This window comes from Eptatretus burgeri, chromosome 12, assembly GCF_056783735.1.
Source record: "Eptatretus burgeri isolate ZD-2024b chromosome 12, Ebu_testis_v1, whole genome shotgun sequence".
In the NCBI taxonomy this organism is placed as follows: domain Eukaryota; kingdom Metazoa; phylum Chordata; class Myxini; order Myxiniformes; family Myxinidae; genus Eptatretus; species Eptatretus burgeri.
In genome coordinates, this window is record NC_140972.1 from 91,457,067 (window position 1) to 91,470,094 (window position 13,028).

The 13,028-nt window shown below is 48.1% G+C and overlaps 1 protein-coding gene across 4 annotated transcripts in view; it reads right to left on the reverse strand.

Annotated features, from left to right (window-relative positions):
- Window positions 1-13,028, reverse strand: part of LOC147016127 (VPS10 domain-containing receptor SorCS3-like) — a 999,683-nt gene that overhangs the window by 240,139 nt on the left and 746,516 nt on the right. For all 4 annotated transcript variants that reach the window (XR_015050022.1, XM_085848866.1, XM_085848865.1 and 1 more), the window contains one exon: window positions 3,607-3,720. Coding sequence is in view for 3 of the 4 variants with exons in the window: in XM_085848866.1 (XP_085704992.1) it covers window positions 3,607-3,720 (114 nt within the window). In the remaining variant the exon portion in view is untranslated. The remainder of the gene's footprint in view (window positions 1-3,606; window positions 3,721-13,028) is intronic.

The following is a 13,028-nucleotide window of genomic DNA, read 5'->3' on the forward strand; positions in this document are numbered from 1 at the left end:
CCCCATTTCAACTGGTTCACCACAGCAGGAGATTCCACAAATGAAGGTGGACCACAGTTGATTCGAGGGTCAGCAACAGGGATTGTAACACCCTTGGAATCCAACTCAACAGCTGGTGGGTCAGCTTGGTACATTCGCTCAAAGTAACCGGCCCAGCGAGCCTTCACCTCGGACTCCTTTGTCAAGAGCCCATCACCGTCCGCTCTAACTGCAGTACACTGAGGAACGGACTTGTAGGAACACAATGTGTGAATTTTTCTACAAGTAGGACGACAACCACTTGACCACAGGTGATGCTCTATCCCCTCACAGATTCCTCGCACATTGGCTTCCTTGTCTGCCCTCAACACAAGTGCACTTCTACACCTCAACTCCCCGAACAGCTCAGCTCTGCCATTCAGCCTGGCAATGCAATCCTGGTCAATGGTATCCAGTGTCCCTTGTGAGACAAAATTCTTCTTCGCCCGACGGTGAGTTCCAACACATCCACCGGCAACATCAAGGAAGGTGGTCTGAAAAGCTCTCCACAACTCTTCAGGATTTCCTAAAGCAACCAGACCCTCCAAATCTCCATTCAGCCCATTTGCAAACTCTTCAGCTACCCTCTCATCCTTGAGCTTGCCAACATCCAGCCTCGGCTGGGATAGTACCATTCTTCTGGATTTAAGCTGCAACTTCAGAGTTGTTACAACAAGCCTGTGGTCGGTATTGAGGAACTGAGCACTCCAGTAGACCCTGCAGTTCTGGATCATCCTCCAGTGACCAGCAGAGAGCACATTTTCAATCTCCTTTGACACACCACCAGCATTGGAATACCAAGTCCAGCGATGAGCCTGTGGGTGCTGAAACCATGAACCAGCCACCCTAAGTCCACAACTTCTTGCAAAGTCAAGGAATTCAGTGCTATTCTGGTCCACAGTTTCAGACCCTTGGGGACCGACACATGTCTCATAACCATCCCTATCAGTGCCATTCAATACATTAAAATACCCCAAGACGAGAAGTGTATCTCGTCTGGGGCACTGATCAACCACAGACTCGAGGGTGGCATAGAATGTATCCTTCACGGTGAGATCACTCGCCTCAGTCTGAGCATAAACAGAGACCAGGGAAACGACACCCACTGAGTGACGACTCCTCAATCTCTTGATACGCTCGTTGACCGGTGTTACCTCAATTACCATTGGAGCCAGCTTATTGAACACAGCTACAGTAACTCCTTGGACATGGTAACCATCAGAGCGAACAGACCAATAGCAGGTGTAACCACCCATCATGATCTCGCCACTATCCGGTCTCCAAAGTACAATCAAATGAGTGCTATAATCAAATGCTTGAGCTCAGATGATAACATTGATAGGTGATCATCTTTTCCTTGGGATCGGACATTGCAGGCACCAACCCGAAGGGACTGCCAAAGGTTAACCCAAGGAGACCGCCATCTGGTGGATGACACCTCAGCACCACTCCACCACAAACCACCGCAATCTGGCCCAGGAAGTTTACCCCATGCCTTTCCTCCTACCAACAAGGAATGGGGGTCCCGTAGGTTTTGCCCCAATCCTATCATCCATTGAGTTGTGCTGCAAAGGGTAGCCTCACAGGAGGTACTCCCACGGAGTGGGTTTTCAGTTTTCTTTGCGTTTGTGGGTTTTGCAGAATGAAGTGTTTTACGTTGGCTGGAGTGCAAATCCTGCCACCAACCTCCTAAAAAAAGTAACGCAACTGCTGGAGGACGTCCGTAGACACAGTTGGGCACTAGATATGGATGCCTGTTGGCTCACAAGCAGCTCCTCTGCCCTTTGATATGTAATAGACTCTGGGTAAAACCCAGAATTTATTTATATGCCTTTACACCTCTTTCAACCTTTATTTAAATTGAATTATATACTTGAACAAATTGCCTTCATCTGACTTCCAAGAACCATGCTATATATCGATACCCCAGGCACATGTGACGCAAGAGATTGCAACATATATCACAATCAATTTTTTTGGTTGATAAGGTCTCGGTTTAAAACATATTATGAAGGCGAGTCTTTGATATATACATATATATCATGCATATGTGAGATTGTGTTGTACGTGATTATGCATATTACACGCACGCACGCACGCGTGCACGCGCGCGCACACACACACACACACACACACACACACACACACACACACACACACACACACACACACACACACACACACACACACACACACACACACACACACACACACACACACACACACACACACTTTTTCTTGAAAATCTATCATAGTTTTAAAGCGATTATTTAAATTTAATGTCAATTGTAGTATATCAGGAGCTATCACGTTTTTTTTTTGTTCTTTCAGCCCTTTGTATTGTCGTAAGACAAGGTGTATAAAATCAGTTCCTTCAAATTCGAATAACCCACTTCCCCTGCACCAGTTTAGGTGTGTGTGTGTGTGTGTGTGTGTGTGTGTGTGTGTGTGTGTGTGTGTGTGTGTGTGTGTGTGTGTGTGTGTGTGTGTGTGTGTGTTAGTGAGTGATAAATGTATGACCGTCTCTGCTCGTCACCGTTGAACCTTGTGGCTGGCAGGTTCATGGTTGAAATTTGCACAGCAAGTCGCACACTGTATTAATATTCATATATACATTTTCACTTTGGAAAAGCAATAAATTACTACACACAATAATTTGGTTTGAAATGTGCATTATGTGGAGATGATCAGTGTTGGTTTGTGGAGTGGGTTGGTTCAAGATAAATTTGAGTGTGTGCATATATTTGACTCTCACATGTTTCATGTTTCAATTCCACTATTTGGTACAGTTCTAACATTTATGAAATATTAACTCAAGGCTGTTAAATTATATGTTGATGAAAATAAATTTTTGCTTCATTTAAGACATATTTTTCCCTGATGACTTACTTAGCACTATTACTGGAAAGAAATACTGTATGTGTGATCAAAACTTAAATAATCAATTATTAAGGATACTTTGTTCGTTTGGTATAAAATTACAGAGAGAAAGATTCAATGCATCCTTTGTATATGGGGTAGGGGAGTTTCAGACTGTTGCATGTCAGGAGTCCAAGCTTTTGTCTTATTCCCAAATATAACATACGATCAGGGGGTACCCAGCGTTGCCCGGTGCTGTTCCAAGCCTGTTGGCATTTTGAAGAAATGTTTATTTTTTTTCAATTTTTAGCCCCCATTGGACTTCGTCCGAAATGGGGGCTTCTGGATTTGTTTTGTGTGGGCGGGGGGGGGGGCTAAAACATTTCCCTACACCCACCAATTAATGTTGTCAGGAATCATTTAGTAATTACCTTTGGATAGATTTTGAAAAAAAATCCCAAAAAGATTTTTCTAAATTTTGAATTTTTCTCCCCTCGACAACACTCCCAGGCTGGTGAACCTCTGAGAGTTTGACGAAGATGCGTTTGGCCATCTCTGAGAAAAACGGCGACACAGACAGACAGACAGGTACAGAGAGACAGACAGACATCTCTCTGATCGTACAGGTTTACATCCCCAAACAGCTGATCATTCCATGAAACACACATTGTTGTTGTGCATTTATCAGTCTTCCTACTTTCATAAACGAACATTGGCACAATCACTTACCCTAAAGTGTTCGTGTAGAATTCACCAAAAGGACAGAAGGATGGTGCTGCGCCAGGCTCATACCAAAATGCAGGCTGACACGTACCATCAGCATGTCGCTCATAGCCATAGTCACTGGATACAAAGAAACATTTTATCAGGCATTGGTTAAAGGAGGGACAATGAAAACAATTTTGCAGTGAATATGTTGTTTACGAATCAAATGTGACATTTTGGGATCAGCAAATTTTTCATGTGAAGCAGTTGTCACCACATTAGGTGGGATCGAAAGAACCAGCATGCTACGTAAGACCATACTTGATTGACGTAGGTGGTGTTGAAGAACCATCTATGACTAAAGGGAGAAGCGTCCATCCGTCCATGTGTCACGCTCGATTCTAAATAGTTCCTGCTGTCGTAGAATAATACAAGTGGTACAGTTGGAAAGCTAATAATCGATTTACTCGGAACAAAAACTGGTGTCTGCTTAAGTATATAAAATCAGTGAGATTATTTTTTGTTTTAATATAATTAATCCATATAGTCATTGCAGGCGATTGGTTAACGCAAGGCAACTCACAGAGGTGGATTTTCAAGAACATTTTATTTATCAGCACAACGAGGTTGAGACATGGATATCCAGACTGTTGGGGGAAACAGTGCATTGCTTACATGGAGAACACGAGCGGAATTCCTTCAATCATGAAAAACAGTGGTTCCCAAACGTTTTCGGGTCATTACCCATTTTAGACATCGAAATTCACCTTTTACCCTTGACCCTCCCAAGAGTACGATTTTTTTTCTCAAATCATTGCATATTTATTGCAGATTATTGCATATTTATATTATGTGCATATTCATTGCAGAGCATAAAATCCCCAGGCAAATAAATCCGACAATGTGTTCAAAAAGTTCAATGAGAAGGTTGATGCTGAACAGATGATACCAATTTCTGAATTCTGGGCACATTGAGTGCCCATCGCAGTTCATCTTCTATGCCCAGTCGGTTTTTTGACTTCGTTTTCATATGCACTAGTGCTGAAAATGCGCTCTCACATTGTATGTGGATCCAAATGGTAATAAATAATGAAGAGCAATGTCGAAAAGTCTGGGGTACAATTCAGTCATAGCACACCAAAACACCGGCAGTGATTCTGTCTGGAATTCGGGCTTCGTGCCCGAATCTTCTTTCGGAGTTACAAGTTCAGTCTGAGTCTGGTCTTCATCATTGGGTATCCCCGTTACTGGAGATTGCAAAGGATCCCGCACAACGCCTGCCATGTCCATATCCGTATCTGGGACATGTCTGTCAAATTCAATTTATAGGGCTACCAGATGCTGAGAAATCAAGTGTCTCATCTTTTCAGTACATGTTTCATCGACACCGGTCTTATGCTCTAGCATTGTCATGTTTCCCGCCTCAATTTTACGACACCAGTTCTTAAGCTTCCCAACAAATCAGGTCAGGTCAGGTATGGGAGCATGTGCCAGAACAGCGCGTCGCTGCGTCCACTTTCCGCCGGTACTCCGGGGGCCTCCGTCTGGCCATCCCCCAGGCAGATGCCAGGCCCATCCCCATCTCCTTGAGATGATGGTCAACCTGCTGCAACCATGAGGCACGTGGTCGGCCCACTGGCCTCCTCCACTCATGAGACTCCCTCGCTGAGAGAATCTGGTGAGCAGGATCAGCGTCAGGAAAACGAGCCACATGTCCATACAGCCGCAGCTGACGCTCACGGACCATGCAGGTACCAAATCTCATCCGAGTCTCTCTCAGCAACCGCTCGTTGGACACAAAATCCGACCAGCGATAGCCAAGGATTCTCCGAAGAGACCTGGTACCAAAGGAATTAAGTCTCCGTCTCAGATCCTTGGTCAAAGTCCAAGTCTCGCACCCATAGAGCAAGACTGGAAGTACCAAGGACCTGAAGACTCGGACTTTCGTCCTCCCGCACAGGTACCGGCAGCGCCACACCCCATGATCCAGTGAATCCATGACTCCCCAGGCCCGACCCAGACGTCTATTGACCTCCGGCTCACAACCTGCGGAGACATGAATATCACTGCCAAGGTAAGTGAATCTATCCACGACCTCAACATCCTCACCACAAACAGACACAGACAGGACAGCAGCATCCAAGATGTCACCGAAAGCCTGGATCTTTGTTTTGACCCAAGAAATCCGTAATCCCAACGGCTCCGACTCCTCATTCAGCACCTCGAGGGCCCCCAAGAGGATGTCTAAAGTCTCCGCAAAGATGACTGCATCATCTGCAAAATCAAGGTCCGAGATCTTGACATTGCCAAACGATGCACCGCAACTTGATCTCTCCGACATCCTCCCAAAAATCCAGTCCATACAAGTGCTGAAAAGTGTGGGGGCAAGTACACATCCCTGACGAACTCCAGTAACAACTGGAAATAAGTCAGAGGCGGTACCACCACACTTCACAGCACTCTCAGTACCAGAGTAGAGTTCAGACATCAGATCGATCAGTTTTGGTGGCACCCCACGAAGACCAAGAATCCTCCAGAGGACATCCCGATTCACTGAATCGAACGCTTTACAGAGATCAACATAGGCTGCAAGCAGCCCCTGCCGAAACTCTCGTCTGCGTTCAGTGAGGACACGAAGAGCAAGGATACGGTCAATCGTTGACCTCTTTGGTGTAAAGCCTGACTGCTCTGGACGCTGGTGCTCAAGCAGATGGTGGCGAACCCTATCAAGAATTATCCGAGCAAAGACCTTGCCCGGCACTGAGAGCAGCGTCACCCCTCGGTAGTTGTTGCAGTCTTGGCGATCACCCTTCCCTTTCCAGAGAGGGACAACAAGGCCCCTCTTCCAGTCAGTTGGGATGATGCCTGTGTTCCAGGCAGAGCACAAAACTGCATGCAACGACGCGAGTGCAGCATTTCCACCAGCCTTGAGAAGTTCAGCATGGATGCCACAGATCCCTGGAGCTTTGCCCCGTTTCAACTGGTTCACCGCAGCCCGTGTTTCCACAAGCGATGGTGGACCACAGTTGATTCGAGGGTCAGCAACAGGGATTGTAACACCCTTGACGTCCAACTCGACAGCTGGGGGATCAGCCTGGTACAACCGCTCAAAGTAACCGGCCCAGCGGGCCTTCACTTCAGACTCCTCTGTCAAGAGCCTACCACTCTCTGCTCGAACTGCAGTGCTCCGAGGGATGGGCTTGGATGAACGTAATGCGCGAATTCCCCTGTAAGCGGGACGAGAATCACCTGTCCACAGGTGATGCTCTACCCCTCACAGATTCCTCGCACATAGGCCTCCTTGTCCACCCTCAGTGCACGTACAGTTTTACGCCTCAGCTCCCTGAACAGCTCAGCTCTGCCATTCAGCCTGGCCCTGCGACTCTGGTCAATGGTATCCAGTGTCCCTTGAGAGACAAAATTCTTCTTTGCCCTGCGGTGAACTCCAAGGCATCCACCGGCAACATCAAGGACGGTGGTCTTGAAGGTGCTCCACAACTCTTCAGGACCCCCCAAAGTACCCAGACCCCCCAAGTGTCCACTCAGCCTGTTCGCAAACTCCTCAGCTACTCTCTCATCCCTGAGCTTGGCAACATCCAGCCTAGGCTGGGATGGTACCATTCTCCAGGATTTAAGGTGCAGCTTTAGAGTTGCTACAACAAGCCTGTGGTCAGTATTGAGGAACTGAGCACTCCGGTAGACCCTGCAGTTCTGGATCATCCTCCAACGACCGTCAATGAGGACATGGTCAATCTCCTTTGCCACACCGCCAGCGTTGGAATACCAAGTCCAGCGATGAGCTTGCGGGCGCTGAAACCATGAACCAGCCACCCTAAGTCCATGACTTCTTGCAAAGTCAAGGAACTTAGTGCTATTCTGGTTCATAGTTCCTGACCCATGGGGACCAACACACACCTCATAACCATCCCTATCAGTTCCAGTCGATGCATTGAAATCCCCCAAGACTAGAAGTGTATCTCGTCTGGGGCTCTGATCAACCACAGACTCGAGTGTGGCGTAGAATGCATCCTTCACGGTAAGATCACTCGCCTCAGTCGGAGCATAAATAGAGACCAGGGAAATGACACCTAAGGAGTGACGAATCCTTAATCTCATAATACGCTCGTTGACCGGTGTTACCTCAATTATCATTGGGGTCAGCTTATTGGACACAGCTACAGCAACTCCTTGGGTATGGTAACCATCAGAGCGACCAGACCAATAGTAGGTGTAACCACCCACCATTATCTCGCCGCAATCCGGTCTCCGAACCTCAGAGAGAGCTGCAATCCCGATGTCCAAACGCTTGAGCTCAGATGATAACAGAGACAGGTGATCATCCTCTCTTAGGGATAGGACATTCCAGGCACCCACCCGAAGGGACCGCCTCAGGTTAACCCAAGGAGACCGCCGTCTGGTGGACGACACCTCAGCACCACTCCGACACACTCTCCCGCAATCTGACCCAGGGATGTTACCCCGTGGTTTCCCTCCTATCAAAGATTGGGGGTCCCGAAGGCTTTGCCCCAATCCCATCATCCGGTGAGCTGCCCTGCGAAGGGAAGCTGCACAGGAGGTACTCCCACGGAGTGGGTTTTCAGATTTTTTTGCGTTTTTGCGTTTTGCGGAATGAAGCGTTTTACGGTGGCTGGAGTGCAAATCCTGCCACCAACCTCCTAATAAGAAGTAACCCAACTGCAGGAGGACGTCCGCAGACACAGTTGGGCACTAGATATGGATGGCCGTTGGCTCACAAGGAGCTCCTCCGCCCTTTGACAGGTTTTGTTTTTAATCCTGCTGGGTGTCCATATCCAAACACCCTCCTCACCAGAAAACCTGGTGGGGGAGACGGTTTAGTCGCCGACAACCCGACCATGGAACAGGTTAGTACAGGTTTACATGGTACCTGTAGCAGGTCACAGATCGAACCTGACCTGACAAGAATGCAACAACAGATCCCAACAAATGCCTGGAGCTTATTGGCGAAGTCAATCACGAACGTATCCTTGCCTTGTAATGTGGTGTTCAATTCGTTCAACTGTCAAAACATATCAATTAGCTAGGGTAGTTTCACATTCCATTCTGGCTGATTTCATTCAGACAGCAAATCCTTCTTTCTTTGAATATCAAGTAAAAGCTGGATCGCATCTCTGAGCTCAAAGACTTGGTGAACAACGTTACCTCTGGACAGCCAGCGAACGCGTGTGGAGAACAGTAGACTTTCGTGTTCAGAGTCGTCCATATCTTAGCACAGTTTATTGAACAGCCGAGTGTTCAAAGTACTTACCTTGACGTAGTTGACCATTTTGATGATGATATTCATCGTCTCAGGAAGTGGCTGGGGAAGAGTTTTTGAAGCTAAAGGCTGTTGCTGAATCATACAATGTACAAAAATTGTATTGGGAGTTTTTTTTTGCATACCTTGTCAAGACTCATATGAGAGCTAACACACAACGCACATGGGGGGGGGGGGCATGAGACAAGAGGGACGGGAGTGGGAAAGACAAAACATTGGGGAACAGACACATTAGGAGATCTGTGGAAGGGAGAGGGATAGGACGGGGAACATGGGGAAGAGAAGATGGACATTACAGGGACTTTCAGGAAGGAAAGCAGGGAATTTGAAGGAGGTGGGCTTGGGTGGATTAACGGGGGTAGAAAAGATCGAGGATTTGGATGGGGGATGATAAGAGGTGGTGGTGAACAGCTGTTTTGAAGGCCTGGAGGGAAGAATGGGAAAGAATAGAGTGAGGGAGTTTATTCCAAAGGCGGGAAAAAAGAGGAATGAAAGAGTGAAGGTGAGCAGTGATTCGTGATTTTGGTAGTTTTACCAGAAGGGGATTGTTGGCAGACCTTAAGTGCCCTATGGAAATGTGGTGGGGACAAATCGCAGAGAGAGCAGGGGGTGGGGGTGCAAGGCTGGAGAGGAGACGGTAGAAGACAGAAAGACCACCGACCAACCTGCGGTGATTGAGTGAGAGGTCCAAAGACTCAGCCTCATTGCGGGAGATGCCGATGATCCTAAATGCCCTGGTTTCGACAGTGTGAAGTCGAGAAAGGTGGGAGGCAGGAGCACCAGCCCAGAGGGGAGAGCAGTACTCCATCAGGCTATGGACAAAAGCTTTTAAGTGGTCAGGTGCTCAAGAGGGCCGAGGAAGGACTTTGCACGATGGAGGATTCCCAGTCGGCGACTGGCTTTGGAGGCGAGGTTGGAAATGTGACTTTCCCAGGAAAGGTCATGGTGGATAGTGAGACCCAGAAGCTTGAAAGAAAAGGCTTCTTCCAGAGGATTGTTGAGAAATTGGATGGAGGGGGGGGGTTCTAAACGGTCCTTTCAAAGAGACATAGTGAGAGTGTGAGATTTGTCCGGATTGAAAGACATGTTCCAAGTGTTGGAGCAGTTTGTGATTTTATCCAGATCTACAGAGGGCGAAGAAGCTGCTGCTTGCCGGTCTGGGGGATGACAGATGGTACGGCAGAGGGTGGAGTCATCAGCAAAGAGATATAGAGGATTTTCCAGAGAGTCGGATATATCATTGATGAAAACCAGAAAAAGAACAGGGCCCAGAACGCTACCTCGAGGAACTCCAGCCTGGACAGGAAGAGGGGATGAAAGAACTCCATTTAGGGCCACACGTTGACTGCGACAGGAGAGGAGGTCTGCGAGCCATGAGTGGAGATGGCCTTGGATACCATGGGAAGAGAGTTTGTTGAGTAGGGCAGGGTGCCAGACTGTGTCAAAAGCACATGATATGTCCAGGGATACGGCTCGGATTTCCTGTCTGGCATTGAGGACCTCCATCCATTGATGGAAGAGCAGAAGCAGCATATCGAGGGTAGAGTGACCTGGTCTGAAACCAAATTGATGATCGGAAATCAAGCCATTGTTCCCCGAAATCAAGCCAGAGAAGAGGAAGGATTTCATGTCTGAAGCGATGATGAATTCCAAAACCTTTCTGATGATTGCGAGAAGGCTGAATAGTCTGTAGTTGCAGGGATCTATTTTTGCACCTTTTTTATGCAGGGCAGTGATGTTTGCAGATTTCCAAGCAGATGGCAGATGACCTTGAGCAAATGAGAGGGTGAATAGAACAGAGAGAGGGTGAGCAAGAGCAGAAGAGCAGGCTTTGAAGACACGTGGGCTGATGCCGTCTGGACCAGTTGCAGAATGTGAGTCGAGGTTTGACAGCAAGCTCTCCACCTTGTTCGGAGAAAAGGACACAGAGTCCAGGGACAGTTGGGTGCGACTGGGTAAGGTGGGTAGAGAAAGTGATGGGTTTAGGACACAAGATTTAGCTGCAAACACTGAGTTTAGGCATTCAGCTTTTTCACGTGCGGTATCAGCAGTGCGGCCATTTGAAGTAAGGGAGGGGATGGAGGGGGAACATACACCAGAAACAGATTTGATTAAATGCCACCAGGATTTTGAGGAGGGAGAGAGGTTTGAGAGTTCAGACTTGAGATGAGAGAGATGTTGCTCTCTGGCTCTCCTGAGGGTAGATACACACTGGTTCTGAGCTTTATGGAAGGAACTGAGATTACCCTCAGTTGGGTTTGCATTCCATGAGGCAAAGACACATTGTTTCAGGATAACTGCCTCGCCACAAGCTTCAGTGAACCAAGGGAGGGAGGAAGGGTCGGACAACTGAAGACGAGAGGGGATAAATCTGTGCATGAGGGAGAGCAAGTTTCTTTGAAAGAATTCCCAGGATGAGTTGACGTTTGAGAAAGTAGCGATAGGATACCAGTCTATAAGTTTGATGGCTGCTTGGAGACCCTGCCAGTTGGCTTGAGTGAAATCCCAGACTCGACGGCAGTGAGGTGGTTCTGTGATAACAGCCATAGAGATGTCCACTTTGACAAGGACATGGTCAGAAGAACCGATTGGAGCGGAGGAAGAGCAGCAGATATTGTCAGGGGAATTTGTCAAAATCAGATCCAGAAGAGATGGAGTACCATTGGTTGAGATCCGGGTCGGGAAGTTGACCGATTGACTCAGTCCCAATGAGTCGCAGAAAGCTTTTGCTGTGGTGCCATGACAGGTGAGAGAGGTACCCACACCTAGCGAACTGGCATGATGACAATTGAAGTTGCCACATAAGAGGAAGAGAGAGTTTGGATGAGAAGATAGAAGATGGTCCATGTTTTCGGATAGTGAGCTGTAGATGGAGTCATCACTGTTTGGTGGACGGTACAGTACACATATAAACATGAGGTGGGAGTGGAGGGGAAGCCGTAGCCAGAGGAATTCCTGGGGGTGTGGGGGAGTGAGAGCAGTGCATGGAGAGTGAGGAATAGAGTCTTTGGTGAAGAGAGCAACACCTCCACCAGCACGAGGCTCAGGTCTGTCATACCGGAGGAGTGAGTAACTGGGGAGAGATACTTGGGAGTCAGACACGTCTTGGGAGAGGAAAGTTTCTGTTAGACAGATTATGTCTGGTTTGTCAGTGGCAGCCTGTATGGAAAGATCTGAAAGGTTTGAGCGAAGGCCCGGGATATTTGAGGTCCACACTTTTAATGAAGAGGTAGGGGAGGAGGCTTTGGGTGAAGGGGTGGGGGAGGGGGAGGGTAGGACATGGGATGAGAGGGGGAGGTAAGGAGGGTTGTTGAAAGAGTGTGGGGGTTGCAGAATAGCTAGGGGAGGGGCCAAATGAGGAGGAGAAAGGCTCTGTGGTGCTGGGGGAAAGGGGCACAAGAGAGGGGGAAGAAGGGAGTTGAGGATTTGAGGAGGTGGAGTGAAGAGATGGAGGTGAGAGGGCAGTGGAAGGAGGCAGCTTAGTGGATGAGAGGGGGGGGGCAACATTGAGAAGGATGAGTGAGGGAGATGAAAGGTGGGAGAAAGGTGAGGGGGGAATTTTTGAGAGAGGTGAGAGGGAGGCTTGGAGGGAGAAGAGTGGGATGGTTGCTTTGAGAGTGAGAGTGAGGTGTGAGGGGGGTGAGTTGGCACTGAAGTTTGAAAAAAAGAATGGTTGATGGAAAGCGAACATTCATTGCAAAATGTGGTTTTTAAAAGTTTTAGGTCAGAGATGCGATTTAACACAATTCTTGATGGATGCAATGAAGGCGAATTCAGAGAATGGAGAGAAGAAACGCTGTAACAGTTCGATTTTTTAGGCAAGGAATGAAGGAGAGGTCGAAAGATCTTGACAACACAGGCATCATCCCAACTGACTGGAAGAGGGGCCTTGTTGTCCCTCTCTGGAAAGGGAAGGGTGATCGCCAAGATTGCAACAACTACCGAGGGGTGACGCTGCTCTCAGTGCCGGGCAAGGTCTTTGCTCGGATAATTCTTGATAGGGTTCGCCACCATCTGCTTGAGCACCAGCGTCCAGAGCAGTCAGGCTTTACACCAAAGAGGTCAACGATTGACCGTATCCTTGCACTTCGTGTCCTCACCGAACGCAGACGAGAGTTTCGGCAGGGGCTGCTTGCAGCCTATGTTGATC